At 48.7% G+C, this 27,194-nt stretch overlaps 3 protein-coding genes across 4 annotated transcripts in view; 2 read left to right on the top strand and 1 right to left on the bottom strand.

Annotated features, from left to right (window-relative positions):
• rnaset2l (ribonuclease T2, like) overlaps nt 1-4,525 on the top strand; it is a gene marked incomplete in the record, with an annotated part of 9,411 nt that extends 4,886 nt beyond the window's left edge. The window contains 1 exon segment of the mRNA XM_014335869.2: nt 3,657-4,525. Within this exon segment, the coding sequence (XP_014191355.1) occupies nt 3,657-3,845 (189 nt within the window).
• Nucleotides 4,526-4,634: 109 nt separating this feature from the next.
• Nucleotides 4,635-21,869, bottom strand: supt5h (SPT5 homolog, DSIF elongation factor subunit). Of its 2 annotated transcripts, XM_005929398.3 has the most exons (31): nt 21,722-21,869; nt 21,427-21,520; nt 19,680-19,839; nt 19,538-19,603; nt 17,548-17,553; nt 16,462-16,473; nt 16,314-16,383; nt 15,780-15,848; nt 15,516-15,581; nt 15,402-15,432; nt 15,244-15,312; nt 14,744-14,995; nt 14,014-14,103; nt 13,856-13,926; nt 13,666-13,771; nt 13,127-13,217; nt 12,505-12,641; nt 12,141-12,296; nt 11,140-11,286; nt 10,917-11,063; nt 10,627-10,752; nt 9,961-10,045; nt 9,035-9,142; nt 8,858-8,960; nt 8,615-8,745; nt 7,111-7,216; nt 6,873-7,031; nt 6,599-6,767; nt 6,027-6,224; nt 5,120-5,215; nt 4,635-5,018 (listed from the first exon to the last, which is right to left on the bottom strand). In XM_005929398.3, the coding sequence occupies exons 2-31, from the start codon at nt 21,511-21,513 to the stop codon at nt 4,878-4,880; spliced, it is 3,255 nt and encodes a 1,084-aa protein (XP_005929460.1). In that variant the 5' UTR covers nt 21,514-21,520; nt 21,722-21,869; the 3' UTR covers nt 4,635-4,877. The 2 variants fall into 2 exon arrangements, with proteins under 2 accessions (XP_005929460.1, XP_005929461.1); XM_005929399.3 differs by lacking the exon at nt 17,548-17,553 and having other exon boundaries at nt 21,722-21,868.
• Nucleotides 21,870-22,441: 572 nt separating this feature from the next.
• Nucleotides 22,442-23,270, top strand: triap1 (TP53 regulated inhibitor of apoptosis 1). Its single transcript, XM_042223938.1, has one exon. It carries the CDS (start codon nt 22,448-22,450, stop codon nt 22,796-22,798), a length of 351 nt encoding a protein of 116 aa, XP_042079872.1. The 5' UTR covers nt 22,442-22,447; the 3' UTR covers nt 22,799-23,270.
• Nucleotides 23,271-27,194: the final 3,924 nt, after the last annotated feature.

The raw sequence follows: 27,194 nt of genomic DNA, 5'->3' as shown, positions 1-27,194 counted from the left end.
CGGTTGATCTGATATCCTCGTGTTGGTGTTGTTCACAGATCATCATACTAAATGTTGTTCCAGGATCAACATTGCAAGTGACCAATCAGAATGTTGTGACGTCATACTTTTGTGACTTCGGGAAAAACCGGCGTAAAACAAAAAACTGTACTTAAGCTGCGTGAAACCGCCTCTGTCCGCCGATCAACGGACCCTGACCCTAACCCTGACCCTTTAATAAACAGTAAGCAGAATTGATATTGTCCTTGCAACATTGGAATTTCATAAATGCACGAATGGCTTGGCGCGCAGAAGAATAACGTCACAACAATGTGATTGGTCACTTGCAATGTTGAACCTGGAACAACATTTTTATTATGGTCTGGGAACAACACCAACACGAGGATATCAGCTCATCCCAGGTCTCGCATCCTAACTAGTGATGATAAATTTGATTCTTTTTACTGAATCGAGTTTTAATGAGTCACTCACCAAAGTGAATCGGATTTTGAGTCATTTGATTCACTGAGTCAGTCGACCAGAGAGTGCAAAAAATGTACATTTTCACTCAAACTTAATTTGTTTCTCTTTTCATGTAAATCCCACTGCTAAGAATGATTCTATTTTATAGAGCAAAAAAGAGCAAAAACATTTCTAAAATTAAGCAATTTTCTATCAAAATAGCTTAATAAACATTTATTTATTTATTTTATTTTATTTTATTTTGTTTTAATATATTTTTATTTTATTAGTATTTTCCTTAAATGCGTTAAACATATTTTCTCATCTAAATGTCCACTGAGCTGTGAGCCAGGGGGCAGGGGTGGGTGAGTGATTCGTTCGCTCTATGATTCAGCACAGGAGGGAGGGGGTGAGTAGCTCAAATGTGCTGTTAGCATGTTAGCAGAGCGATGCTACTGTGAACCGAGGAGCTATTTTCTTGATGTGAGCTTCTACTCAGGGTTTTTTCTTCCAGTTCAGAGCAGAAATTTTTTTGTTACGATACTGGATGTTGTGTTTTTCTCCACAATTTTAATTATAAGCTAGATACATTGCTGCTAACAGCAACAGGGATGAGTCAGTGAGTCAGTTGGGCTTGTGAATCATGATTCATGAGTCAGTAAAGTGATTCTCGAGTATTGAACGATTCGTTCATGATTCGCGCATCACTAATCCTAACACCCTGACAGCACTAACACTGATCAGAGCTTTGATCAATTCAGTCTGTGTGGAATTAAAATCACCAATGACTCCGACAGACCGCAGATTTAAAGCAGAGCTTGAACAACAGATTTGTGGTAATTTACGAGCAAAGACTGGATTAAAAATGAATGAACAGCAGTAAAACCAAAGCAGTACCACAAACACTTGTGAGCTATGATCATAAAGACCTCGAGGAAACAAAGCAAACAGTGATTCTGTTTATCAGCCTTTATTGCTGCTGCGGCTGCAAACTCCTGACATGGATCACAGCAGACGTGTCTGTGACAGTCATCCAGGTCATCGTCGTCTAAGGAACTTGGAAAGAAACACGTCTGGACTTCTTCAAGGTTCTTCAGTTCTAAAACTAAACGGTGCAGAGTCCCAGGAAAGCCCTAGTGGTGGCTGACCCTCTATTGATCATCTGCCTCATACATGAGCTCCAAACACGGCCCAGAGGTCCAGTTCAGGGACTCCAGTTAGCTGCAGCTACAGCTACAGCTGCCTTAATAATGCAAACTTTAAGCCTTAATACAATTTAAACAGGTGAATTATAGGAAGCTCCTCCCCCTGTGCAGGTGGATTTATTTTCACCTGATTAGAGAAAACGTTTGATGCAGACAGGCCGGTTGGGCAGCTGTGCTTTTATGCTAAGCTATGCTGAACACATTGTGGCTCCATCTCTGGCTTCTGAGAGGTTCCCATCATTTCTCCCGAACATGTTGTTCTGCTGCTGAACTTCACTTCACTTTAGCTAGCACTGTTTTCTTCTGTGGTCACATGATGACATTAAAAAGCTCCAAACACAAAGAGGCTCTGTGGTCGATCTGAGCGTGGGAGAAGAATTCACTCTGTAACCTCTCCCCGGTGTTAGATGGTTACCAACAATCACAACTCTCACAAACACAGCTACCACCAATCAGACGGCTCGTGAGGTTGGTCGTGTCCTCAGAGTTCCTCCAGCCGCTGACCGCGGAGTTCTCTTAGTTTGCGCTCTGGCTGACACCACAAGGCCTCCATCCATTAAAGTTTGAGTGAAACTGGTCAGATCTGGATCATGCTGCTCAGTTCAGATCTTTCCTTCCAACAAATATCATTTGCAGCCTGCCCTCCACCAAGGAGAGCTTGTTTTATACACAGTGTGCAGCCAGGATCACAGCTGAGATGGTGCCAGTTATTTTGAAAGCCTTTCATATTTCATACAGTCACCTCATAAACACGTTAGACCCAATCACATGTTCAAGCAGGAGTGTTTACAGATGCAGAACAGACAAATAATTTATTGCGTTCTTGACTGCACGACTGTCTTTGCTGGAATTTCGAGTTTAGAGTCGCTGCTGTGTTTGATGTAAGATTTCACCGCATCTGGTTTTCTCTATGTGAGACTGCAGGAGTTTCTGAAGAACTGCCACTTTGGGGAAATCAGAGCCACTTAGACCAAAATCTGAAAGATGAGGGCATAAAGCATGTGATGCCACCCATTTGATTTGCATTTTAAAGCCTCAGTGTTAATGCTTTCACCGTCACTGAAACACTAACAGTCTTTCAGATAATCGTGGAAAATGGTCATTTTACAGATTTTGGTCAGTAAACCAGCCAGAAGCTGATGTAACTTTTATTACATTTACAGTCCAATCAGCAGACGTCCAGCGCTAACGCTGAGCCGAGTGTCTGCTGTGCATAAAACCGTTTACTGCAGACTGATGAAAACAAAACCTTCATCCAACTTTGGGGCCTGTTTCAGTCCGTTCTTATTAACGAGCTGGGCGAGAAACACCTTTACCCTGATGACACACGTTGTTTACACTCATGTCCACTCTTTGGCTCACTGTTAGCTCCTGCACTGCACCTTTGCTAATTGCAAACTGCTTTCATGCTTCTCAAATGCTCGCTTCAGCATTTTTCCATCTGCTGCTCGTCCTGTGCTGCAGTCAGGAGCTGAAATGTGGAGATTACCGTTGTTGTTTCAGGACAAACTGCCACGTTTGACAAAATGCCTTGTTGAAACACACCGATCATCCGTCTCCATTACTGCACGAGGCCGTAACCATCGATAACCACCAATAACCTGGCATCTGTCCGTACAATCGTGTCCAAGTCTTCCACTTCTTCTTTCATCTCTGTGTTTGAGCTGAAAGAAATCATTGTACCTGAAACTGATTTTGCAGTATGACAAATGTAATCTGCACATTTCCACATTAATCTCCAAATTTTTAATTTGTTCTCAAAATGATGAAAATGTTCTTAACGTGGTTTCTTTTAGAAAACTCAGGACCAGCTGCGTCGACGTCGGTTACATTTTTTTCAAGTGCGATGCTTCTGTGTGTGAACTTCATGACTTCATGTCCCAAAATGTGTAATTTCATGTTGTCTTTTTGCAATGCGAGCCGCTGCCTCGATCCACAGAGACGAGTGTAACTTTGAGTGCTGAGGTGAGGAGCAGCTGTCAGTAGCTCAGTGTGCCGTCTCTCCTCCAGGACAGAGAGCTGTGGTTTCAGCTGAAGATCCGCCTGAATCGGAACCTCACCGTAGGCTGCGATCTCTGCACCGATGCTGACGACGCCGACTCACGGCCGGTACCCTCCCCAGGGCACCCCTGTCCTGACCGGGTGCCCTTCTACTATTTCCCCATAAACCACGAGCGGCCACAGCGGCCCTGCGGCTAACGCCACCGCCATCACAGGTGGAGCCTGAGTAGCAGCAGGTTTACCCCAGATACTGCGGGAAGTGTCTGAAGAGCTTAAATGTGAAAAATAAAAACCATCAATAAAGTGATTTTTACAGATTCTCTTGTCATTTCTTTAGTGCTGGTCACTTCCTGTCAATCATGTCATCCAGAAAACGGCAGAAACATGTCTGCTGGGATTCTCCTCTATTTGTGCTTAAAAAGATCAAAAGGTTTTCACGCTCGGGGAGGTGGAACACGTAGAAAGTGACCACTCGTCTTAAAACCTGGATATCGCTGTCACACAGGTACCTGCTAATAAGCTCCGCCTTCATGGACGGTCTGTTACTACAGTAACCTCAGCAACCACGTTATTGGTCACATGATGTCATCAGAATAAATAAATAAAAAAAGCTCCAACAGCACAAACAGACGAGCTCAGGTGAAGCCACGTAGCAGCTACAGCCACCTGTCAGTCAAAGAGGCCACGCCCCTAATGAGGCAAACTTTAAGCCTTATAGGATTTAAACAGGCGAGTTATAAAAGTGTTCTTGTTAAAGAGGAAATCATCCAGAGACCAAACAGTGTGTCTGTGGGGACTCACTGCTGCCTCTGCTGGATGTTGCAGGAACTGCAGCGTTTGGTAGCTGCACAATGGCGGAGGCCCAAGGTCAGAGCCGCTAAAATAACTGTCCTGTCAGAATCTGATCAGCTGACTGCATCGATTATCCAGTGCTATGACAACCCAGCCTGTGACAGCGGCTGGTGGCTTTGACACAACATACAGAAATGTCACTGAATCAGTTTATTGACATGTTACACATTATTTTCATCCTGCTGCATCAAGAAAACCAAAATCACAGACAGAACATGAAGGAAAAGCACTAAAAGCAGATTCAGACCACTAATAAGAAAAGAAGAAAATAAAAATGCCAAAAACGGAGAGACCCGCTGAACTGCACACAGAGCCACATGTGGTTTTTGGATCTTTAGGTAATAAAAACCAGACGTTTGTGTGGGAGCTCTGCGAGGCTCAGTGCTCGAGGCGGCCCAGGAACCGCAGGTTGAGGATCTTGAGCTGGTCGTCCAGCTCCATGCGCACGATGCCGTCGTCTCCGTCGATGCTCAGAAGGATCCCCGTGGCCTCGCGGTCCTCTCCGAGAATCACCTTCACCTGAAACGGGGCACAGCGAACGCAGCGTTGAGCCTCACACGCGCTCTAAACGAACGATCTGCAGACAGCTGGACGCCAGAAACGGCGACTGTGGTTCTTACCTTGTTGTTTTTGGTGGGCGTGACCGGCTCCAGGTGATCGCTGCTGACGCTCACCACCTTCTCAGACTCCTGCATGAACACCGAGCACATCCCTCCCTACACACACACACACACACACACACACACACACACCAATGAAAAATATTCAAAGGAGCTGCTTTAAAATCAATTTCAGGCCTAAACAAAGACACTGAATCCGTTTCATCTCCACCGCCACTCACGAAGCTGCGCTCGGCTGTAATGGTTACTGCACGCCGGCCAATCAGAAGCCTCAGACGGCCTGACATCACAAAGGAGCTAAAGGTGCACATGTCTGTGCTCCTGTCCACACGTAAGCAGAGTTTGAGGCCAAAGCTGTCTGTGCGCTAAACGGTGAAATCCGTCAAACGCTTGAATGTTTCTGACTTTCGACAGTAACGGAGACGCGTTCCTAAACACCGTGGGCGGGAGGCCAGAGGAACATCGCTGTCAGAGTTACTCAGAAATGATTCAGCTCCGCCTGTTGTGACAAACACGACTTCCTGAGTCAGGACTGTGTCGATATGGAACAGATTAACGTCTTTCTTCTGGGTTTATAAAGGAGCATTTATGTTGATCCAGCGAGCCGCCATCCAACAGCAGCAGGAAGCAGAACCAGATGGCTCTTAAGCTCTCGGCGAATTTGGAGACATTTCACAACTGTGATGCGGCTCTAAGCAGCAACATCTGCACGTCCCTAATAACACCTCAGATCGTTGTGTGCGAGAGCTGCGTCTCCGACTCCCAGAATAACATTTTTCACACATTTCACAATATTTTATGCTCGAGCGCAGCCAGATCTCCCAAAAAACATTTCTCAGTAATATCAGAGACTCGCAGGGAGCGAGGACGCCATCAGCGCCGCTGCGCGTCAAGTGTTCAGACTCACCGTGACGCTGCGGATGACCCCGGTCTGCCCCATCAGGTCCATGAACGAGTCCTTCACTCGGACCAGGATGTCGGTGGTCACCCAGTCGCTGCCGCCCTGCTCGATGTTGGAGCCTGGGGTGTGAGGGTTGTAGCCTCCAGGAGAGGGCGCTCCGGGCGTCATGGGACTGTAGCCCACGGGACTCGGACTGGGACTCGCCTGTGGAGATGACATGACGCAGACTGAGAACAAATTTCAGAAAAATCTAGACCTCCACAAACAGAAAGGTCCTAAAGCAGGAGTGGGCAACTCCAGGCCTCGCGGGCCGGTGTCCTGCAGGTTTTAGGTCTCACCCTGAGTCAACACACCTGAATCACATGATCAGTTCATTACCAGGCCTCTGGAGAACGTTTAAAATCAGCTGTGTTGGATCGAGGACACATCTAAAACCTGTAGGACACCAGCCCTGAGGCCTGGAGTTGCCCACCCTTCATCCAAACTCTGATTAACAAAAGAAATCTTAAAAAATATACAAAAAAAACCAGAACACAAATATTCAGGGAAAGCCCGAGCAGCTCAGCGTCGTTGTCTACCTGGTAAGCCATGGGGGACGGCGTGGGGTGGTAGCTGGCTGGTGAGTGCGTATTCTGGTAGCCGACAGGTGAGGGCGCCACCTGGTGGTAGCTCTGAGGGCTGGGGCTGGGCTGGTAGGAGCCCTGAGGGGACGGGGCCGCATATGGAGAATACTGCTCTGTGTTATACCTGCACACAGAAACACAAATCGAGAATCGAGGACCCAGATCAGCTATATCGCTACGTCAGCTATGGAGGGGAGGGCGAGGGTGTGTTTCTGTGCCTTATACTCACATCGCGGGCGTGCCAGGTGTCTGAGGGTTGTACTGAGGGTTGACTTGTGGCGAGGGGACCTCGGGGTAACCCGGGGTCTGAGGGTTGGGGGTCGTCCCGTAGGCCTGAGGGGACGGAGAGGGTTCGTCATCGTAGCCGAAGTCGTAGTCTTCCTCATTTCTGAGAAGAAATAAATCACGTGTTAGACAGAAAGAAGAAAAAAAGAAGGGAACGCTGTGTTTACCGGTCACTGTGTCACCTGGACGGTGTGTTGGGGTTGCTGGGATCCCACGCTCCGCTCTGACCTGGAGTCCTGCTCCCATCATGCAGTGGGGTCTGAGATCCATAGTGGGGCGTACGGCTTCCTGTTAGGAGGCAAAAGATGCTGTGAGTTAGAGGCGAGAGCACTGTGCTGCTCACAGGTGAGGACAGTCACCTCTATGCTGATGACACAGTCATGACGCACGCCCACTCTACGGTCCAGTGTCAGCACCAGCTCCCCTTGTTTTAACGGGCACGTCGCATTTGGACGTAAGACGTACAAGTTGAAGCAACTTTATACGAGCACCAACAGTCAGCTGCGTTTATTCAGACCCTCAGGTGACGGGTTAAAGGACCACCACCAGTTCAAACTGGAGGAGGTTACTGGTTGAGCTTCAACTAAAGGCGGACCTCAGTTTAATCAGAGCCAGGCTCAGAGAAAAGTGAGGCGCTACTTTAAAAACAATGAACTCATCAATATATTCACTGGTGAACCAACAGCTCCGCCCACTGCTGTTCTTGCTCCCACCTGGTAACAAACTGAATACTGATAACTAGGGATGGGTCCCGGTTCTGACATAAACGGTAGTAACCAGACCGAAAAGCAGCGCACATTTCGGTGCTTTTTTTTCCTGAGCTGTGATACACTTTAGATTCTAGCCAATCGTTTTACCTTTGCGAGCATAGTAGGCGGGGCCAGGTACGTACGTTCAGTTAGAGCAGAGCCACAGATTAAAAATGCCCGAGGTGAAGCGGTCAAAGTCTGGCTGTACTTCACAGCAAAAGATGCAAACTCAGCAGCAACAAGTGCTTTAAGCTGATACTGTGATACTGTCAAAGGAGGTAACACCAAGAATCTGATGAAACACCTGGCGACGCATAGCGTTTTTTTAAAAGCCGAGAAATGCGCCGTATTTGATAGCTTGCTGCGAGACCTCACACCGAGCACATCTACTGCGGGTGTGGTGCCTGTTAGCAACATCCCCCAAAAACACGAAGAGGAGAGTCCTGGCCCCTAGCCCTGCCAGTGTAGCAGGAATGATGATGATGATGCAGCAGCAGCCGTTCTTCTCTGCGTGAGTAGCTTAATGTTGTTCGTGTGTAATTTACGTTGAGTAGGCTAACCACGTTATTACATTAATGCATGTAAGGTGAACTAGCAAACATCATCATAGCTACATGCGGCTGTCTTCTTGTTTGATGGCAGATACTCCCTTCACCCTGGCCAAAAAGGCTAAAATGACCAAAGAAAAAGTGGAAAACAGCTAAACATGAGAGGTTTTTGGACAAAGTTTGTGTTCTCCATTCTTTAAGCACCGTCACCGTTTCAAAAGTACCGGTTTGGCACCGGTATCGGATAAAACCTAAACGATACCCATCCCTAACGATAACACTGTAACACATCTGTTACAAAGAGAAGCAGAAATTCAATCGGAGGAACACGAACCCAAAAAACAAACACGTGCTTTTAGCCGATAGAGGACGACCAAACCGTGGCCTACCGTCGTGCAGCGGAGTCTGAGATCCATACATCGGTGTCCTGGAGCCGACGCCATACATGGGAGTCTGGGAGCCGTAAATGGGAGTACGTACGTGGGTGGAGGTGAACCCACTGGGCCTCTTCGCTCCACCGCTGCAGAGAAGAAGGATCGGGGAGGGAATCATGAGCATGAACAAACACAGCTGCTGTCAGCACGGAGAAAATGATTTCCTGTGTGTGTGAAGGACTCAGTGAAGATACGTACACAGTGGTTAGTCGCTGTCGGTCCACAGAGATGGTCTGACAGGTGGAGTGCAGCTCCACCCTGGCCGTGGACTCGGTTGCATCCTTCACGACACCAATGTATCCTGGGGAAGGGAGGCAAAGCCATCAGCACCGACCCCCCCACCGGTCCCATCCTTCACGGTCCCCTCGGTCTTACCTTTGTAAGGACCCTGGGAGATACGGACCGTCTGACCAATCAGCTCGTTGTCTCTGCGTCCTCGGCCCCGCCCCATTCCTCCTCCGCCGCCTCCTCTCTGCTGAGCACCTGAAAGGCCACACCAGCACCTCCATCAGTCAGCGAATCATTTTGTTTCTTTCGCACCAGAGAAAGAAAAGCGCGCCGACTCGTCAGCATCAGTAACCTGATCACAGACAGTCGAACAGGTCGGCCTCTGCTTCCCTCAACATTTCTTCTAATCAGAGACAGAAAAAACAAAACGAACGGTCTCTGTTTTTGCACGTTCATCACAAAGACAAGTTTTAATTGCTTGTTTTCCTTCCATGACATTGAAACAGAGCCACACGCCTCCACGTTCCTGAAAAGTTCCTCTGAAAGTTATGAGATTAAAACATCTTTGACCCCCAGAGAGCTGGACGACCCCTCTGGCTCCAGACGGACGTGAAAAAACAAATGTGTCAGTAAACCGGCGGCGCCTCAGAGACGAGACGTCTGTGCACAGGAAGAACCGAGGTACGAATAAATCCCACCTGTCAGAGGTAGTAAGTGAGAGACCTGCAACATCATCACGCCAAGTCTGGAAGTGCCCGGGAAATCCCCAAATCTTAATGTGATCGATCAAGAGATGATGACTCTTTCTATAAATCTGGTTCAGAAACAGTGACAGCGTTTGAAACGCTTCTGATTGTACAGGAAGAATGAATCTGGCTAAGCTGAACTAAGAACCTCCAATCAATCGCTCGATCGATCGAAATCAGGGAATCTGGATGTCAGTGCGGCTGCGGTCGCAAACAAAGCCAGATATACGCTTTGTTCTCTCGAGTGAAAAACCTTCGGCTGACTTATTTTCATCCCCTCATCGTGTTTCCCCCGTCGTTAAGCTGCTGTGTGTTTCCAGCACTCACCTCCTCCGCCGTGGTGCACGGGGCTGCTGATGCGAGGGCTCATCGGTGCGAATCCTCCCACTGTGAAGTTGGTCACGTCTCTGGGCTAAAACACACAAACAGTCAAATTGTTCAAGCTCGACATGCTACAAGAAATCTGACCAATCCTTTTCTCTGCTGCGCATGAAACGCTGGGCGCGCTCGGGGGATTGAATCGGTTTCATGAGGTGGGGAGACGGGTGCAGCGTCTCCGAGTGGCGTGAGGAAGCAAACCCGTCCACTACGACCTGACCCTCATCGTCAGAAAGAGGCCTGCTGCCACTGCTCTCATGCTGACAGACTCATTAAAGACAGGCTGAGCTTCCCAGCACATGGCAGTAATTCTTCCACATATTCACACGGAAAGCTTTTCCTGGGTTTGATATTGTTGATGAAGCCCCTCCACGTTTCACCCCCACAGCCCAAACACTGTTATACAACCTTGGACGCGCCTCAGAGCTCCTTCACACTCAAAACACATTTTTATTCAAGTTGCCAAGGACGACGCTGAGAAATGCTCTCAGTCCGGTTGCCCTGCAGCCACCGAGAGATCTCACACGGTTATGTGAGATATTAGAGGGCCTGGAAAAGCAGACGGTTTCTTACTTTTCAGGCACAACAAAGAAGAAGCGAGCATGAGGTGCTGACCTTGGACCCGCCCGCCAGCACCAGGTGTCTGGTCTTGCAGACGAACATTCCTCCGTTCTCAACCAGCTTCTTACAGTGGAGGAAAGCGAAGCCTCGGAACAGATGACGGATCTCGCCTTCCCGGCCCTGCAGGAGGAAACACGCGAGCGTTAAAGGCTTCTGCCCGCAGAGGAGTTCAGCTCTGACCCTCGAGCGGACAGCGACGCCGACAGCAGCCTCGCGTGAGTTCAAGTCTGCCATTAAACGTCACGCCGACAGAAATATTTAGCTGTGGGTGAGGTCGCGCTTACAGAATGCGGCCCGTCGATGACTTTGACGATGTCCTTCACGTGGATGCTGTTCTGCTCCGAGTCCAGCGCCACGGCGAAGCGGTTGTCCTTCCTGCGGTTCACCGCCTGGTGGCGCACGGTCATCACCTTCCCGTGCATGTTCAGCACCTGAAAGACAAAGAAGGCGTTTGTTAATCGTCGATCAACCGCCGCGCTTTCTGCGCTTCCCGGAGCGGACTATTACCTGGAATGTCTCCCTCTCCAGCCGAACAATAACGCCGACCGTCTGCGGGTCCAGCTGCACCAGCTCGCCCCATTCGTGCTGCCCGCCTACATCGACGCCGGACGCGGTCTCAGAGCAGAGCTGCAGGTCTCTGGGCAGCACTTTCAGCTGCAGACAGGAAGAGCGGATTTGTGATCACAGTCACGTTAGCATGTTATTAAAACGGTTTCATTCCCCACAGTCATAAGCCAGTGCTGGGCTGTCACCACACCACACTGTTATGACTACAGAGTCATTAAACGCCGTGTCACGACATCCAGCTTCAACTCGGCTCAACGCGCTTTTCCTTAGAAATCAGAGGACCGTGGGATCCAGGAGCTGGAGCCGGACGCCCAGCTGAAGGCTCTGCCTCCCATTCTCAGGAAGAACAAAGACGGGGTTGGATGGGTTAGTCTCTCCTTCGATTCAATGAGGAGAGCAATAAGATTTGGTACCAACTCAGCAGCACATAAAGCATTCAGGGACCAGCGTTAGTCTGAACCCCGAAAACGAGAATCTGAGGTTCGTCCTCCAGCGGGTGAGCAGCCTCTCAGACTCCTGTGCCGGCGAGCAGTTTAAGGACTTCATGAGACACGACACAGATGAAGAGTTCAAAGACAAAACTGTCAAAGCATCAGAACAAAATGAATCTCAGGAGGCGAGAGAGAAAACAAACAGAGTTATGATATCAAGTATTCACTGAGATCTCTCCAAATCCTCCCCACAGGGACTTTCCATGTGTTCAAGCTGTCAGTCGCAGGCTTGTTGCTTCCATAAAGAGTCGCCTCTTCCAGTAAATCAGTGGGAGCTGCCAAACTGTTCTGTAGCAGCACGGAGCTGTCCCACTCTGCACCTCAACTTTTCAAATCAAATCATTTAACAACATCTGATTTTCCACTAGAGGACTCGAATGACCCGAGGCTTGGCAGAGGGGGACGGTGGAGGGTGAGGAGCGGTGGGTGGAGACACTGCAAACCTCTTACCTCGTGCATGGTGAGGTCGGAGAACAGGATGACAAAGTTCTCCTCCACTCTGACGATGAGGCCGGTGTCGCCCTCGTATCGCCCGGCGATCACCTTCACGTGGTCGCCCATCCGGAAATATTTTCTCACCTCGTGAGCCGGGAACTCCAGAGGGTCCTGCACGGAGCACACACAGGACAGAGGGCAGGGCAACGGGAATATGTACAGTTACACCAGATAATGCTGCGTTACAGTAAGTCCCGCCCCCTCTACTCCTGTGCAATGAGGAGGCGTGGCTCTGAACGAATAACCAATCAAAAGGTTAAAGTTATGACTCCTGTGTCCTGTGTGCAGGATTACTGCAACTGTGCGCGTGTGCGCGTACCTTCAGGTCCTCGTGCTTGGGCATGATGGTGATCTTGTTGCCGTCCACGCTGAGGATCTTTCCCTGCAGGTTGATCAGCTCGCCCTCACACACCTCCACGTTGTCGCCGGCCTGCAGGTTGTGCTCACGCTCCTTACCTGAGCGCACACACAGATTCAAACTGAAGCTTCGTCGTAAACACGAGTTCATGTTCTCCACGTAGCGGGTTATAAACCAACTGTTTAAGTTGAAAGAACAGGTGTCACCAACAGCAACAGTTCTGTTTAAATCCATGAAAACTGAACACCTGCAAGTAAAACTGGGACCCAGGCATGAATTAATGACAGAGCTGATTAAAAACATCACGATTCGTTGTGCTGTAAAAACTGAGCTGCTGCTGGCTCAGCGGGCAGGAGAACGTCGTTTAGCAGCAGCGATTGTTTCTGTGACTTTATCCGTCTCGCTGTGCTTACGACAGGATCGGCCGACTGCGGTGAATTCGCCACAGCGGCTCCTTTTCAGCTGTGCTGCCGCGCTCAGGCTCATCGTCCCGCTTTGGGACGTCCCACGCTGTAACCGTGGGCCCGACGGCCTCGCAGACAGCAGGTTTCACAGGTCTGCAGATTTACAGAAAGACTCGTACCCGACTCTGTGACCACCTCCAGGTCGATTCCTTCAGGCTGGTCTTCAAACTTCTCCAGCTCTGACAGCGTGGGCTTCACTCCGTCTGTGATCTACAACAAACACGCCAAAATGACGTCACGATCGTTTTAACTTTGGATCAAAATCGGGGCATAAACTGTGGCAAAGAGCGAACATTAGCTTCTCCTCAGTTTAATTTCATTTATTATCTTGGCCAAAAATAAACCTCTCTAAGAAACAGCAGCTGTTTGTGTGAGGTTCAAAGAGCTCAGCTGTGCAGTGGTTAGGGGCTTGGCGGTCTTAAACAAACATGCTGCTGCCTCACACTGAGCTTCACAGAGGGAAAAATCACACATAACAGAGTGCTTCATGTAGACTTTGTGAGGACGAGGAGTGAGATCTGCAGTGAGCATGTTTGCATATAAAGTTTGGACTGTGCATCACTGCAGCAGGCGGACTGGCCCGTTTCCTCTGCAACTCTCTCATTTAAACGAGCTCCAGGTTCACAGTAACAGTGAGTCTGTGAAGAGTCTTCCTCACCACAGCGGACATGGCGAAGCTCTTGAAGAGGAATCCTTTGCGGCTGTAACGGTTTCCCTCAAAGATCATGAAGTCTCCGTCATGGCTGACCTCTCCTCCCAGAGACCTGAGGAGTGAAAACCACAGAGTGTCATCACGCTGCCGCCTCAGCGAGGAACCCCAGCATGCTCGAGGCCGGACAGGCCGTTACCTGATCTTCTCAGCATCAAACAGCCTCTGTGGAGGCCTCTTGAACTTCTTCCTCTTGGCAAACCAGTCTTTCTGTAACACACACACACACACACACACACACAGTTACGCATCAGAGCAGCGACTCGAGTGGAGGAAAGACCTTCGAGTTTGACCTACCAGGCTCATCTTGGCCTTGATGCGGTCCAGGTCTATCCGAGGGATCATCTTCAGGGAGATGGTGTTCTGGCTCGGCTCCACGTAGTCCACCTGGAGAACAGAGACGTGACGTTTACGCTCACGGAGCAGCTTACGTTCCTCCGCTCTCGCGCTTAAACTTTAGCTTTTGTTTCTCAGGAAGTGGGGAAGAGGTGCTGGTTAGCCACGTGACCGTAAGCAGCTGTTTACCAGCTTCAGCCACACATGGCTCCGAGTTCACACAGCGATCATTTTACGACTGAACGAAGCAGAATTTTATCAGACGACGTGTTTGTGAGAGGAATCGGGAGGTGATAGGAAGCAGACTGGAAAATGGCTGGAGGGTAAAGCCTTGTTTGCTTGGCACAGCGGAGCAGCTGTAACTGTGGTGATGGGGAACAGTAAACAGCTCCGCCCTTTCTCAATTCTCAAGTACGAACTCGTGATTTGTACACATCCGGGAATTTTTCGCGTTCTCGGCTTCATGCGTACTTTGAATTGGAACAGTACTTTGTCTCCGACTGATGACGTGTCACGAGTACACGAGAACGCACAAGTATGCATATTGAGACAGGCCCCTCCTCCTGCTGGGCTGAAGCTGGCACCCTGGAACATGTGACCTTTAACCCCCAGGAGAGCGCTCTGACTACGTAAACATCGGTAAACATGATTTGAAATCTGACGAGTGAAAACGCCCCCCCCCTCTGAGCACCTGAGCGATGTCATCCTTGTACAGGCCCCGCTTCAGCCTGACCCACGACTTGGGCTTCAGGTTGGTGACCTCCTTGACGACCTTCAGCACGTCCGTCATCTCCTTGATGGGAACCATCTGCTGGTTCCAGAAGCCCATCCTCAGGTTGCCGATGCCCTCGATGGCGGCCTTGACGTGCGTCTGCTTGTACGACTCCACGTAGATGTAGCCCTTCACGTGATCCGGGGCCACCACGGACTTGATCTGCAGAGGCTGCGGGTGGAGGAGAGGAAGATCAGCAGGTCAAAACCCAAACTAGGAAAATCAGCTGCGACCTTTGACCTCAGAAACTTTGTGTCATTGGTTATTTCTCTCCAAGCGAGGATCCATTCAGGTCACCGGTTCTTTTTGTTGTAGATGTAATAAAAACTGTTGCCTGTATCAGGTTAAAACCCTCCGTCCTGCTGTCCTGTATCAGCAGCGCAGAGAAAACTTCCAGCCAATCAGAGGCGAGTCCTTACCGTGTCAGTGAACTGGTAGGCGATGAACTTCCTCATCAGTGCGATGGCGGTCGCCCTCTCCTCTCCGATCTGCAGAGACAGGAAGCATCATAAAGGTGTGCATCCTCCTGGTGTGTGTGTGTGTGTGTGTGTGTGTGTGTGTGTGTGTGTGTGTGTACCTTGCACTTGACTGTCCACAAGTTGGGGTCCCTGATGGGGACAAACACACATTAAACCACTGTAATAATGTCAGCGAAGTCTGGAAGCTGATTGGTGGATCAGTGTTTACATACTTGACTCCAGGAAGAAGCTGCTGCTGGGTGATGTCATCGGAAAGCTCCTCGGACCCTCCAGAGTAACTGCGCACCACAGAAGAAGAAAAAGCAACAGTTTTGGTGGTCTGTCACAGTCTGTGTGGGAAACAGTTCGTCCAGCTCGCCATCGCGCGACTAAGAATCATGTGACGTCATTAAAGTAACCGACGCTGGCAGCTCAGCGTGTCGTGGTGTCTGAGGCAGAGGAGCCCAACCTGCAGGAGGAAGGACAAAGGTACTCACTGCTCCCCTCCGGACGACTTGGCGTACTTCCTCATGTAGTACTCGCCCAGCGCCTCCTCCCTGGAGTCTCTGCAACACAAAGACAAACTCAATGTTCACGTGTGAGCTGTGAAGTGTGCCGTCAAACTGAAGCTGAGAATCTCAGTGACACGTTGTTCTGTTTAAAAACGCAGGCCGGGCGCGGCGCCGGGAAAAATTCCTCTTTTGTGTTTTCAGCTGGTCTGGTTGGACGGCGCTTTTAAATAATAGCTAGCTTTTATTTTACTTGAAAGGATAAAAGTTTCAGCTGAATGGAGCTGTGCAGGGTAAATCATTCCCTGTATGAAGACGGGGCTCAGTACAAAGTAAACCACAGAGTCTGCGTGTTACCTGCTGTGAATGGCGGATGGCCACGCCCCCAATCAGACCGAACAGGGGAGTGACCTCTCCCACAGACTGAGAGTTTCCCATCAGCAGATCAAACTGTGGCTTTCAGTCCCTTACTAATAAAAACCCTCTGACTTTTATTTTGGCGGTCAAAAACAAAAGCTTTACCTCCAGAGGTTCTGCAGCCGCCGGGATCCTGAGTGATCCTCATCCAGAACCACGTGGTCGATGTTTGACACTGAAGGCGAGACGAGACGGTTTGTTTCCAGTCCAGTGAACTGAAGCGTATTCGACAGTTATGACATGAAAAACTTACCTTCAGCCTCCTCTGCTCAGGACCGCCCGGAGAGGAAGAGGAGGGGGAGGAAGGACAGGAGACAAACCCAAAAGGAAGGGAGAAAGTGTGAGGAGCCAAAAGACAGTGAGTCAGGCAGCAGCAACACAAAGCATGATGGGAAAAATACACAAACAAGAACACTGTGATTATCGGTGACGTGCAGCACGGGGGAGCATGGAGACGTGATGTGGTTCAGGAGGAAGTACAGCAGAAACACAGCGCCGCTGTCAGCCAATCACATCAAGGTACCCGCTCACCCAGTCTCCTTTAAATAAAGTTAGAAACAAGCAGCGGGGTCGACTCGAGCATCCGCGGTGAAGTGATGTCACCTCGCTCAGATCAGAGGGGCGCACGGTACGACCCGTTTAAGCTAGCCGTGGCGCTCACTGCCGCTAACCGCAGGGTTGGGCCCAAAACACGGGTTTACGGCCGACTCGGAGACGTCAGCGTCACCGAAGGAGCTCACAGATCAGAGTCGTTGGTTGTGATGATGTCACAGCTGGGTCCACCAATGCAGTGGCGCTAAGCTAAGGTCAACACGACGGCGTAAACATCCTGCATCTACATATCGGTTACCCGGGCAACCGGCACAACGGCTTTGCTTTAGACGCAGCTTTTTGCTTCGATTCTGTTTCTACTGTACATCCACCTTCAGCAAAGCTATGCAACACCACCATTATCATCATCAGCATCATCACAAAAGCTCCACCCACATTGGTTAGTGTGTAAACTGAAATCATGGCAGCTCCGTCAGGTAGCAGGTTCAGGCAAATGGTCACACTTGGTTCTCTGAGAGCCGTCTTAGGTTCAAACATCAATTTAAAGAGTTTCTACTTTCTTTAATCTGCTGTTTGGCGTTTTTTGCTCAACGAGCCAGTCATGGATTTGCCCTCGGTGCTTCCTCGCGTTACGCCACACACTCACGAATGCAGCAATGCTGAGATGAGGTGTGGGGGTGGGGTTAATACACTCAGGGACGTGGATTTAATCAAATGGATGGGGCTGGAATCCTATTTACAGCATGGGCATCGATGGAAAACATCAGAGCGTCGGGAGCAGATTTACCGTTAACTGGAGGCCGCATGCACGACAGAGGAGCCGGCAAGACAGAGAGAGCAGAGTCAGAAAACAGCCTGCACACATGGACATCACACTGTAAGAGCGCCACTTCCTACTGACACATGTGAGGGTCCTGCCCGTGGTTCGGTTGGTGTTGACGCGAGTACTGACAAAGTTCTGGACGGATCTGCGCCCCGAATAAGAAGCGGCTCAATGTTTCCCACCGCATCCTCACAGACACAGTAATCAGGAAACGGTTCTACACATCCAGGGCCCTTCATCAACACTGGATCAATCTGACTTTCCTTCTCCTTCACTCAGCACACGGCTGCTGTGACGACGGACGTCTGACGTGAAACAGCGAGTGTGAGGAAAAAGCTGCTCGTTAGCGACGAGCCATTTCGGCAGCCGATAGCTGGAAAAAAACAATTAACGACCTCGGCGGCCAGCAGCCGACCGGCACAACTGGTCCACCTCAGTTTTGGTGATTCGAACTCTGGTATAAAAAGTCATGCGGATTGGACCACACGTGGCGGGTCAGTGCGGCCCGCAGCGCTCTGTAAGCCCTGAAAAATCTGATCAAACATCCAGCTGCTCCTGGGTCTGTTCCTCTGCATCGCACACATTAAACTGAAATGATGACACGTCACATGATCCGAGGCTGACAGCTGATTGGAGAACAAACACAGATTTGGTCTTTGGGCGTACATTTGGTTTGGTTGCTGTTTTTAAACAAGCTTAAAGGACTTTTCCAGTAAAACAGTGATGGTTGAGAAAAATGGAGCCAATTTTCAGCGAGCGTCTCTCTGGTGAACAGACCAGGATAAATATTTAAGGAGATGATTGTGGTGTTTCTGCACATTTCAGCTCATTAACTGCAGATCACACGCTCGCTGTTTTCCTGCTGAGTGTTGCCACATGTTTGGCTTTCTTCATCCAGCTAATGTGCATCTTTGTTTCACTCCTGCTGGTTACTGCAAACTGCCCAGGAGTCACACTGTGGGCCTGACGTGACTGTTGTCACTAGAAGCCTTAATTTGTGTTGAACTGGGGGGGGGGGGGGGGGGGGGGGGGGGGGGGGGGGGGGGGGGGGGGGGGGGGGGGGGGGGGGGGGGGGGGGGGGGGTTGGCAAAAATGCAAAAGCTGGCGTTCGCAGCTCCTCGGTTAAAACTTCGGTCGACGGGGAAGAAGAACTCACACTAACTTAACCCAGAGCTTCACGGGAGAGCGGACAATCACCGCAATGATCCGAGTCGGCGACACGAATGTTGGCAGCGGGCACTGCTTCTATTCTGCTTCTACTCCTGGATCGGGTGAGGGCCGCTCAGCACCTCCGTCTTGGTGCAGCTAAACTGTCGTCCTGCACCGACCACGCCGTGGAGCAATTTCTGAATCTGCTCCACGTCTCGGAGGCTTGGGCTGGAGTTCATTTGATGTTCTGTGTAGACGGCAACAGATTTGTGATTTTCAGCTATTTGCTCGTGGAGGTTCACGTAACTGCCAACCTGTTCCGCTCAGTCACAAACACACCGCAGCTCACTGCCATTTTAGCGCCGCCCTGATGCACTGAAGTCGCTTTGAAGACGGGCTACGACTAACGCGGGCCTCGTCCCGCTCCTCAAAGCAGCGACATCACAATAGTTTTGGTTGTGAACACCGATCGGACTCTTTGAACGTCAGTGTGCGAAACACGGACTTTAATAAGAACCTGCAGAAAAACAAAAGCGATGCGTCCGGAGGCGGGATGGCGACGGCTCCCCGGCTCAATGACAAACGTGAAATGAGCTGAGGTTACACCTCAGCAGGTGTGCTGTCAGCAGACTGGGATCGTGTAGCACGTTCAGTAATCTGTTCACTAGTTTAATGGATGAAACCAGTTTGTGCAACGTGATTAAACAGCCACGATCCGTCAGTCGGAGCCTCGGGATCGAGTCTGGAGTTTAGAATCAATCTCATGCTGCAGGATTCCTAACAGCTCTCATCTTCCCTTTCTTACCTTTCTCCAAAATATCCTCGGCTCCGTCCTCCCACTGATCCTCGTCCTCGTACTCATCGTCCACATCTGGACAGACAAACACAGGGTCAGACGTGCATCATCATCATCACGAGGAGTCTGAGAGATCGTCGTCTGTTCACACCAGCTTCATCCAGGATGAACCCTCCGTGTCTCGGCTTCTTCCTCGGACGGTCGTCGTCGTCATCCTCCTCCTCTTCCTCGTCGTACTCCTCCTCATCCTCCAGGTCCTCCCCCTCCTCATCCGCTACCTTGTCACTGCCCACTGGGCTGCCCGTCTCCTCCTGGTGACACAACAACAAAAGCAGATGAAAATTAATCTCCTGCATCCCCTCTGGTCCCGCTGCGAGAGTCCGCTGCTTCTCCGCTTCTTCTGTTTTTCCAGGGATGGTTTATAAACACAGCCTCAGAGATCTGAGAACAGACCCTGCAAATCATTTTTTCACTCAGAAATTTGGTGCCATAAAGGCTGTTGGCCTATCGTCAGTCAAACGCATCTCTGATGAATAAATAAGTCAAATTTCCCGTCAGAGGGAGAAACTGCAATGACATTTGTATAGTAACATTTGCACATCCTTTATTTATCTGGGTAAAAAGTCTCATGAACGCTCAAGAGTTATATTCTAGAGTTTTGTCGAAGACGGCAGCTTTTACAGGAACATCACACACAAACGGGACATTTAATTTTACATTAAAATAAAGTCTTCGGTCATCAGTCTGACAGCATTTGCTTTTAAAGCAGTTGTACCGAAGTGTTCGAGCCCAAAGGCACAAACAGCAGGTAAGTATTTTAAAAAGCAGAATCAAAACACGGCGGTGGTGATGTCACTCAACTCCCTTTCCTGATGCTCTATAAAAACATTGCTTGTGGTAAGTCCAGTGTCTCCTTTATTTATCAGAAATGTTCTCTTTTAGTTCGAGTGGGTGTAAAGTACCTGTGGTCTGGTGCCACGCAGGGATTTTTCGAACCGTCACAGGTGTTACTTTCATTTTGAGTAAGAGCAGAGCCGTTACTGTGGGTGACACCACAGATGCCCGAGGGCAGAAAAACTTTATCACCAGTTATTTTACATTAAATATGAACATTTAATCCAAAGAATTCTACGTTTTTGGTCATTATTAACCCTCCTTTGGTCCGGTAGGAGGATCGTGACTCTTTGTGTCACTGGTGTTTTTGTGTGTTTCATTTCTAACACATCACGTGTGTCATATTTAACACCCTATTGTAGCAAAAACAGCTTCAAAAACATCACACGATCACACTTAACACACCAGCGTGAAAACAATAAAAGATCAGCTCGTGATTTGCTGCATTACATGTATTATTTTGCTGTGACTCAGGAAATAATAGTTCATAAAAGCCTTTAAAAATGCCACAGGAGTAACACCGGTGCCAAAAACACCAAAGCTCTTTAAGTCAATGTACAAAAAAGACTTTTTAAAAACATTAACCTCTGATTTATGTGAAGCCAACAAGTGACCACGTTATTAATACTCCATCTGTAGAATGAGCCCCAACATCTGAAGAGGACTGCGTGGATTATAACGTGGGCACAGAGGAGGTACAATAACTCACAGTCATAAAGTTACTTATAAAACTGGTCATTTACTCTATTTTATAGATAGTCCCGCCATAAATCCAGTCGACTGCAGCAAATTTACCGGATCAAATAAGACCAGTAGACAGAAGACACACATACACACACGACCGGGTTTGTTCCCATAAAGTTTCTTAGCTTTTTATTATAAATTGTGCCGTTTTTATGCAGGTCTGACTGCGTTCTTCCTCGGTATCCTGCCGCACATGTCGCAGCTGCGCTCTCCTCTCTGTTTACCTCCTGTTAGCACACGTAGCTTGCCGGCTAGCTCACCTCATTCTCCTCCACTTCCTCGGCCTCTCCATCGCTGCTGCGCTCGCTCTGGTTGTCGGAGAAGTCGCTGTCCTCGCTGTCGGACATCTCGTCTCTGCGGACAGAAGCACTTTCAGCAACGGAAAAAAATCACAAAGCAGCTCGGTGAAGCTTGAATCGAAGTCCGGCTGCGCGGCCACAACAACCAGAAGGGCCCAGCAGGAGAGGCTAATGTATAGCACAGAGGCAGGGTCCAATAACCCCGTCAGCAGCTGCAGTCAGAGCTTAAATAACGAGCTCCGCGGGTCTTCCTTACCTGCTTCAACCAGAGGGAGCCGGTTTAATCCAGATCTTTGATGAATAAATATGAATATAAGCTTATTTCTGCCTCTCTGGTGATTCTTTGCGTATTCTCGGGGAACAGCGAGATTTCGGAAAGCTGCTCAAAAACTCTCGCGGGGTTTTGCACAATGGGTAGGTAAACGATGACGAGGTGCCACTCCGCCATGTTTTGAGAACACGTTTGTTTCTTCAATTTATCAAACGTCTAAAGTAAAAAACAAACAGATAAATCATAAATATCAAAAAGTATACGTATATGTACATAAAAGTAAATTAACCAACACATATATCTTTAAGTTTTTCCGTTTAGAGACTAAGCTGTTTTATTAGAGAAAAGGCATAAAAAATATTTATTAAAAATAATTAAATAAATAAAAACTACAAAAAAGCAACACAAATTGTTAGAAATCATTTTGACAAATGAAGAGGACATGAATTAAAACTTGCTACAAAGAAAAACGGAAGAGGAAAAATACAACTACATACTATATATGATTGTTATTTGCCACAAATGATTATGGCAGCCTTAAAAGTACATTTTAGTAAATAGATCAACATTTAAAATATTTCCATTATTTAACTATGTATTTTTTAAAACACTTCGGGTTCGTGATTTCTCCTCAGAGTGAATACCTCTTTTGTACAAATCTTTGTTACGTCCTCACGCAGGTACGCCGTTTTCTCCAAACCAGCCAATCACATGGCGCACTCCAAGGAGAGCCACAGTGCGCATGTCGTTGTCGCTGACCGGGTTGGAACGGCAGGTAGGTCCTCCAGGTTTCGCTCCTCTGTCGTTTCTGAACCAAAGCGGTGTTTTTTCCCGGAGATGAACAGCGTGGGGGAGGCCTGTACCGAGCTGAAGCGGGAGTACGACACCTGCTTCAACCGCTGGTTTGCCGAGAAGTTCCTGAAGGGCGACCGGAGCGGCGACCCGTGCACGGAGAGCTTCCGGAAGTACCAGCGCTGCGTGCAGGCGGCCATCAAGGAGAAGGAGATCCCCATCGACGGCGTGGACTTCATGGGGCCCAACAAGGACAAGCCTGAGAGCTGATGGAGGGCTGCTGGGGAAATCCTACAAATGTACGCCACACTGAGCGGGGTCCACGAGGCCCACCGAGCATGCGCAGGAGCGGACAAGCTGCTGTCTCTGGGGTTAGAGGGTGAAGCGGCCTCTGAAAGAGCCGTCTCGTTAATTTTAAACTTTTCTCTTTTACTGCACAGCTCTGTTCGGACTTCGTTTCTCAGCAGAGACACTTACCGCCCAGTTTTCCTCCAGAGGGCCCAGAGAGCTGCTGTCAGCCCTGAAACTGAGCTAAAACTGTCTGAATCCAATTACTAACCAGCTAAAGCTCCTCCATGACGGCCTGTGTGCGCGTTATGAAGCGGTGGCAGCCTGTAGCTATAAATAGCTGTAAATAAGATGTGATGCTGAAAACTCTTCCGACTGATGTCATGTGTGCAAAACTCAATCTTGCATTGTACGAATGAATTAAAGGGAGCTCTGTGTTGGAGCAGGACACGTGCACATGGTGTGTTTTTACTCTCTCACGGGTCGACGTCGCTCTTTATGTTTCTGCAGGTTTTTCTTGATCATTCGGAGTATTTTCAGTGTTGAGAGCAGTTCTGTCTCATATTCTTGCATTTCAGCGACAGACGTTCAGGTTAAACACGACCAGAGTTCTGAATCGGCTCCTGCTTTGCACTGAAAGCGGTTCATTCGCTCACATCCCGGTGGAGCTTACACGTATCAAACTCCTGCCTGGTCCTGGGCTCGGTTTGTGAGGGGTGTACGACGGAGGGAGCTTAATGAGCTCATGAGGCAGAGTCAATGTTTTCAGTGCCCTGAAGGTGGCGCTATTTTCACCATGACAAATGCTCAGAGTTTGAGCTTAAAGTCAGCTGGGAGCACCACACCGACTGCATGCATCCAGCCAGTAACACCAGTAAATGAATGCAGCTGTCCAAACAGGTCATCTGCTGCCAAGATTCAGACTGATGCTACTAGAACACAAGAAAATGAATCAGTTTCATCTGCAGGCTGTTAATCAAGAAGAAGACTCGCTCATTAATTTCACTTTGGCTCGTCGGGCAACAAACTAGAATAGTTTACGTTGAGGCCGCGGGACAGAGAGCGTTAATGTTTAAATGTTTCCCAGCTGGAATGTTAGAGATAAACAGCAGCACTGAGCGCGCTCAGAGGTTCCATAAATGTAGTTACTGTAGTTCCTGCAGTGTGTCTGGTTATTACACCAGGATTTTCTGCACTATTACTCTGTGTGTGGTATTTCACTATAATGTTTGAGCATCTTTATACAACCCAAGTACAAAATAGTTAGCTGTTGTGTAAAATGGAAATAAAAGCAGTCTCAAACTGTATTTCATTCACAGTAGAACACAGAAACATATCAAACTGTGAACATGAACCATGGTGATAAAAATATGAGCTCCTTGTGAACATGATGCAGCGACACGTCTGTAAAAGTAGGACAGGTCCATGTTTGCGCTCTAACACCAGTCTGATGGAGGATTCCAGCTGCTCAGCAGTCCTGGCTCTGCTTCGTCCTCTTGTTGCTTTCGTGATGCTCCAGATGTTGTCAGCTGGTCAGAGGTCTGGACTGCAGGCTCCTCTGCTCTGAAGCCGTGAGGCTGGAATAGAAGCAGTCTGCAGTTCAGCATCGTCCTGCTCAAACACAAAGGCCTTCCTGAGAAACATCAGCATGGAGCAGATGTTGCTCTTAAACCTGTTTATACCTTTCAGCACTGATGGAGCCTTTCCAGATGTGCCGGCTCTGAAATTGTTCCACAGTTAACACAGTTTGTGTAGATTGGCGATTTTTCTGCTCATGAGTTGCAATATGATGCTTCCAGCTGTTTCTTCTTAACAGTCAGGTTCAGTCTGTCCAAGTGACACAGCATGTCGACCAAAAAGGCCAGATCTATAATCCACTTGAGGTCCGAGAGCTCGGGATAGTCCTTCTCTTCCATAAACAGTTTCACGGCATCCAAAAGCTCAAAGAAGCGAGAGAGTACCTGGCCTTTTGACAGCCACCTCACAGTGCAGTGCAGCAGCAGATCACCTGGAAGCCCTTGGTCCAGCTCAGCGATGAGATTCTTTTTTTTTTTTTTTTTTCGTCCTTTCAAAGGCTAATTATGTTGACCAGAATTTTTCTTTTTCTTTTTTCTTTTTTCTTTTTTTTTTCGGCCTGTCCTGTTTGGCTCTTTTGCATCAGAATTGTTGTCTAAAGGCAAAGAAAGATACCCAACGGATTTACTTTACCAAACTGACCATCCCAGCCTTGCCGTAATGGTCCATTTGATTCACCTTTTATTGTTTATTTTATTTTCACTTACTGAATACGGGACAGACTGGAGGAAAGAAGGGGAGAAAGAAAGAGGGAAAGAGAAACAGCTGAGAAGAGGGACGGGGGAGAAGGGCAAAAGACAAAAACCAACAGAACGGGCAGAAAAAAAAATGCATATATCAATCACCTGGATCACCTGCTGAGAAAGAAAAAAGAAAACAAGCAGAAGAGAACAAGAGTAATAGAATAAACAACATCACAATGATATATGGGAATATGACAGTAAATACTGAATGTTAAACATTATTGTGCAGCACGTAAGATCAACAGAACACAGTGTGCTTTGAGGTAGGAGCCAAAAAGGGTGTAGTTTGTGGGTGTGACCACCCGTGTGTACACCTGTGAGCATGGACGCGCTTGTTTTTTGTTTTGTTGAGCGATGAGATTCTTTAATTGCCTGTGGTTAAGCGCATGTGTGCGGATATAGTTGACGATTTCCATCACAGGCTTCGTGACGTTATCTAAATTCAATGATTTAGACACGAGTTGCTCCGTGTGGATGATGCAGTGGATGTTCCAAAAGTCAGGAATAGTTTGGTCAGCTTTGCACAGCCCCCCACCCCCGTTCACAGATCCCATCGTGGCTGGTGCTCCATCCATGGCTATTGCAGTTAATTTCGTTATGGGCAGATTTGCTTTTTCAAATGCAGCCATCATGGTTTCTTTCACATCTATGCCACGGGTTCTGTCTTTTAGTGGCACAATATCCAGGAGCTCTTCTTTGATCACACAATCGTTTGACACAGACCCTAAAATATTGCCAACTGAGGCTTGTCTTTTATATCACAACTCTCATCCAATGCGACACTAAAATACTCACATGCTTGAAGGTCAGAGTGCAACTGTGATTCAATAGCCGTGTTAATGTCCGATATTCTGTGTTCAACAGTGTGGCGGGACAGTTGGACGTCTGATACCACGCGTTTTAATTTGTTGTTTTCAGGAGACAAGATTTCAACAAGGTCACTGAGGCATTTTTTTAACGAACTCCCCTTCATTGTATGGCTTTTTAGCCCGTGCAATGTTCCAAGCCAGCTGATAGGATGCGAGCGTTATGGTCTCTGACCGCTTCGTAAATTTTTGGAAAAACTATCTGCTTTTCTGCCTGACTTTTCAAAGTGTGCTTGTGAAGTTCAGTCCCTTTTGGAAATTCCTGGTCGATGTTAGCATGGAGTGAGCTGAAGTGGCGCTGAAGATTTGAAGCTTTGAAATGCACTAATGACGTCTGACATATAAGGCAGAATGGCTTTCAACAAAAAAATATAAACTCTCCCACGTCCTGTGTTCATCTTCATATTTTCTTTTCGCTGTGCATTTTTTCCTGCCATTTTAAGGGCGAACTTGCTCCTACTGGGAAACTTTGCAGTATGTTCATCTCACACACATGCACATTTGATGAAAATACTGTATTGAACTCAAGTGAAGCGAACGCGCACATTTTAAAACAACAACACAAAAAAACCCCAAAACACAAACTTTGATATGAACGTAAGAGCCGCATGAAACCAGGCAAAAAGCCGCGGGTTGGCCACCCCTGTGCTAGAGGGTGTGGGGGGGGCCACAGCCCCGTCCTCCAGGGTATGAAGCAGGTATGGAGGAGATCAAGACTCCAGACATCCAGAGGCCCCCAGAACACAAGAGACCAAGGAAGACCAACAGAGGGGCAGCCGCGCCACTGTCCCAGAAAGAGCTGAGGAGAGTCCCAGATGAGGGCTCACTCAGCAGCCGCGGAGCAGAAGCCAGGGGGAGTTGCAGTGACGCGCCCGTGAGCTCCGCCGGCAGCCAGCTGTGCCTGAGTGACCGAGCCCCAGGCCGAGAGGCCGGGGGCACCCCACCTCCGAAGTGGCCCGAGCAAGCCCCAGGCTCCAGGCCCCGATAAGCGGCCACCAAGGAGTGAGCCGGTGTGTACCTGGACGCCCACCCCCAGACACAAAGAACCACCAACGCACCGATGTCTGAGGGAGTCCGCCACTGGCAGGGGAAGTGGTGGTAGGGGGAGATAGGCCTCCAAACCTTGGAGGGCCTGAGATGTCCCCAGAGAGGTGGCGTCTGACACCCAACCTGACATATAGACACAAACATCCA

The sequence above is a fragment of the Haplochromis burtoni genome, unplaced genomic scaffold, assembly GCF_018398535.1.
Source record: "Haplochromis burtoni strain Fernald_Lab_line unplaced genomic scaffold, NCSU_Asbu1 Contig_123, whole genome shotgun sequence".
Lineage (NCBI taxonomy): Eukaryota > Metazoa > Chordata > Actinopteri > Cichliformes > Cichlidae > Haplochromis > Haplochromis burtoni.
The sequence above is the reverse complement of the archived record's forward strand: the minus strand, read 5'-3'. Positions and strand labels throughout refer to the sequence as shown.